Raw genomic sequence first — 1,653 nt, forward strand, 5'->3', positions numbered from 1 at the left:
ATGGTCGCCGCGGCAGCAGAAGCCACTACAGACGACGTGGGTCATGTGGTAGACCTACGCCATGTGGAGGAGGAGGCAGTCAAAGATGAGGAATATCGGCTCCTCCATGAGTGCGTGGCCAATGATGGTTGGGGCGAGCGGAAGGACGCCGAGCCGGCCGCGCTACACCCGTACTTCAGGATGCGGCGGCACTTGTCATGTCAAGGTGACATTGTGCTTTACACCAGCGATGAGAGATTCCCCCGCCTTGTCATCCCAACCGCCCTCAGACGCACCGTGCTCGCCAATCTCCTCGCTGGTCATCAGGGCAGAGACTCAATGCTTCGCAGAGCCAGGCAGTCTGTATACTGGCCCGGCATCGATGCAGAAGTGGAGCAAAAACGACGCCAGTGCCAGATGTGCGAGACGCACACCCCCTCTCAACCAGCCGAGCCGCTCCTGCCCACCCCACCACCCCAGTTCCCATTTCAACAAGCAGTGGCCGACCTGTTTCACCTACACGGCAATGTGTACATCGCATACGCCGACAGGCTGACAGGCTGGCTAGAAGTGGAACACCTGTCTGGGGAAGCCACCAGCTCCCGCCTTATCACGTTGTTCCGGCGGTGGTTCACACGCTTCGGCATCCCTGAAGAGCTCTCATGTGACGGGGGCACCAACCTCACCAGCCACGAATCGAGGAGGTTCTTGGAGGACTGGCGTGTCACCCTACGAATCTCATCATCCCACTACACCCAATCTAATGGACGTGCAGAAGCAGCTGTCAAGTCGGCCAAGAGGCTGTTAAGAGGCAACACAACGCGCGGGGGCTCCTTAGACACCGACAGCACTGCCAGAGCGATCCTCCAGTACCTAAACACACCCCTGCACGGCCTCGACGCATCCCCAGCACAGCTGCTGACAGGCAGACAGCTGCGAGACGCCATACCCGTAGAGAGCTCCCGCTGCCTCATCAGTAGGGCAGGACACTGCGCGACCGGGAACGTGCCATGATCCAAACATCAGTCAACTCATCAATACGGCACGACCAGCAAGCCCACAGTCTGACACCCTTGAGGCCCGGGCAGCGAGCGCGCATCCAAAACCCATCTAACGGACGGTGGGATCGGGTGGGAACCGTGCTCGAGCGATCCGCACCCCGTCAGTATCTTCTACGACTAGACGGCAGTGGGAGAGTGTCCATACGGAATAGACGTCATCTTCGTCCTCTTAGTGCCCTTACACACGAGGACACTAGTGTCCGCCACCGGTGTCGGACACTACTAAGTTGCCTCCTATATTATCAAATGGAGCCTTTCACATGAGGCAACAGCTGTGTCCCAAGCAGACAACTTCCGGGCAACAGATATTTCGGTGTCTCGCTCCCGCAACACGTGGCGGACACTGACGGTTGCCGCCACTCACTGCAAAGCAGTTTTAAATGGAAGCTTTCACACGTAGCCACCAGTGTCCGCCACCGCTGCCCACTGGCCAGCTTCTCATGCTCAGTTTGACACCCACCATCCCATGATGGAAGGAGACGGCCTATCAAGGACAATTTCGAAGATGGTGGAGAAGCTGAACACGGAGGACCTCATTTGTGAAATAGAAAAACTATCAGCACTATGGGACCCATCTTGTGAGGGATATGCAAATAAGATAGAAAAGCAGAAC

At 57.2% G+C, this 1,653-nt stretch overlaps 1 protein-coding gene across 1 annotated transcript; it reads left to right on the forward strand.

Moving 5' to 3' along the window:
* LOC135090463 (uncharacterized protein K02A2.6-like) lies at positions 1-993 on the forward strand. The gene has a single exon (XM_063987200.1). It carries the CDS (start codon positions 1-3, stop codon positions 991-993), a length of 993 nt encoding a protein of 330 aa, XP_063843270.1.
* Positions 994-1,653: the final 660 nt, after the last annotated feature.

The sequence above is a fragment of the Scylla paramamosain genome, chromosome 35 (genome assembly GCF_035594125.1).
Source record: "Scylla paramamosain isolate STU-SP2022 chromosome 35, ASM3559412v1, whole genome shotgun sequence".
NCBI lineage: Eukaryota > Metazoa > Arthropoda > Malacostraca > Decapoda > Portunidae > Scylla > Scylla paramamosain.

Excerpts from the sequence above, each read along its gene's own strand:
- LOC135090463 (XM_063987200.1), top strand. The coding sequence starts at position 1 with ATGGTCGCCGCGGCAGCAGAAGCCACTACAGACGACGTGGGTCATGTG.